The sequence below is a fragment of the Aplysia californica genome, unplaced genomic scaffold (assembly GCF_000002075.1).
Source record: "Aplysia californica isolate F4 #8 unplaced genomic scaffold, AplCal3.0 scaffold00618, whole genome shotgun sequence".
NCBI lineage: Eukaryota > Metazoa > Mollusca > Gastropoda > Aplysiida > Aplysiidae > Aplysia > Aplysia californica.
The window spans coordinates 294,624-296,039 of NW_004797888.1; the positions used below are offsets into that span (position 1 = coordinate 294,624).

The 1,416-nt window shown below is 40.6% G+C and overlaps 1 protein-coding gene and 1 non-coding gene across 3 annotated transcripts in view; both read left to right on the forward strand.

The window, feature by feature from the left end:
- LOC101849320 (transportin-1) overlaps positions 1 to 1,416 on the forward strand; it is a 34,279-nt gene that overhangs the window by 17,258 nt on the left and 15,605 nt on the right. For both annotated transcript variants that reach the window (XM_005107643.3, XM_035972225.1), the window contains exons 15-16: positions 461 to 619; positions 858 to 945. In XM_005107643.3, coding sequence (XP_005107700.1) covers positions 461 to 619; positions 858 to 945 — 247 coding nt within the window. The remainder of the gene's footprint in view (positions 1 to 460; positions 620 to 857; positions 946 to 1,416) is intronic.
- On the forward strand, positions 1,077 to 1,146 carry LOC118478502. The gene has a single exon (XR_004859086.1). It is a non-coding gene; the product is annotated as a small nucleolar RNA SNORD41 (small nucleolar RNA).

Here is a 1,416-nt window from a genome sequence, read left to right on the forward strand (position 1 = left end):
TAACCCTGTTCCTCATCAGACTTGTTTTTCGGAACTGTTCCCGAACCAATTTTTTTAGAAATGAGTAAGCCTTTGTTTATGCTCTTTAGAAGTTGAAGCAAGCTTTTGGGGTGTTATGAGACATAATGCTCCAGGTTTAGGTGACTGTAGAAAAAATACTCCGGGAAACGGTGGAAAATACTCGGGGCTTAAGGAGTTATGTCTCTTTAAAGTTGGATAGTGCAGTCATAATATGCCATCATGTCAGCGTGTCTAAGATAATGTTTCTGTGTGGGTGTCGGGTGTTCTGGTGTGGTTTGCTTCTTCTTCCCTTTCAAACACCTATTGTCTTTATCGCCCCTCCGTTTTTGTGTTTGTTACTCTCTTGCAACACCTGTAATGTTCGGCATTTATATGACCTTATTGTGTTGCAAGTGCCGTAAAACTCTTTACTAAAACCAAACTGTTTCTGTGTGTACAGGCCAACATGTCTCAACCGGATCAGTACGACCCCCCCGACAAAGACTTCATGATTGTTGCACTGGACCTGCTGTCTGGCCTGGCTGAGGGCCTGGAGGGTCACATCGAGGGGCTGGTGGCCAACAGCAACATACTCAAGCTGCTCTTCCAGTGCATGCAGGTAAACACATGTAGCATTAAAAGATGTAGCGTGGTTACATTTTTTTTCAAATATTCAAAACTCTCTTGGAGTTAAGAGTGTCACAGCGAAACCAAGTTTTCAATTTCACATCATGTGCAACTAAATTAACATGCACACTTGGTTTAAAGTTTCTTTGATTGATCAGCGTTTTTTATCCCTATAGATTAGAATTTTTTGCTGTTGTAGAAATCTAAATGTATGTGTTGTATCTGCCCAGGACCCAATGCCAGAAGTGCGCCAGAGTTCTTTTGCTCTTCTTGGGGACCTCACCAAAGCTTGTTTCCAGCATGTGCGACCATTTATTTGTAAGTTGTTCTCTTCAGTTTATTTGTAGATTCTCCTGTTGCATGTTTTACTAGCCTCAGCTCGTGAACTACAATTTAAGTATGGTCGCATGTTCACAGATGTCTGTCAGTATGTGCTACCTAGTATGGGACTGGAAGTGATGACAGCTTTGAGCATTGACACTTAATGATGTTTGCTAGTATTCGTACTGTCTGATCTGGAAACCTGAATAGAGGTGCATAAAACATCTTTTTTTCTGTCAAGTTGGTAGTGACATTCAAATAGTTTAAGACACTTGTTTTTGTACTGAATTAAGCACTCCCTACTAAAGTAGTATGTTGACACATACTTTTTGAATAAATGGAATTAAAATGCGAAATAAATTGATTAATACAGTTTAAAAAACCCACAAAACAATACACAAAAGAGAACCCAGGGGCAGTTGCACATAAAGTCCCTTTTGAAGATCCAGGGGACCCTCCTCCCCCCTC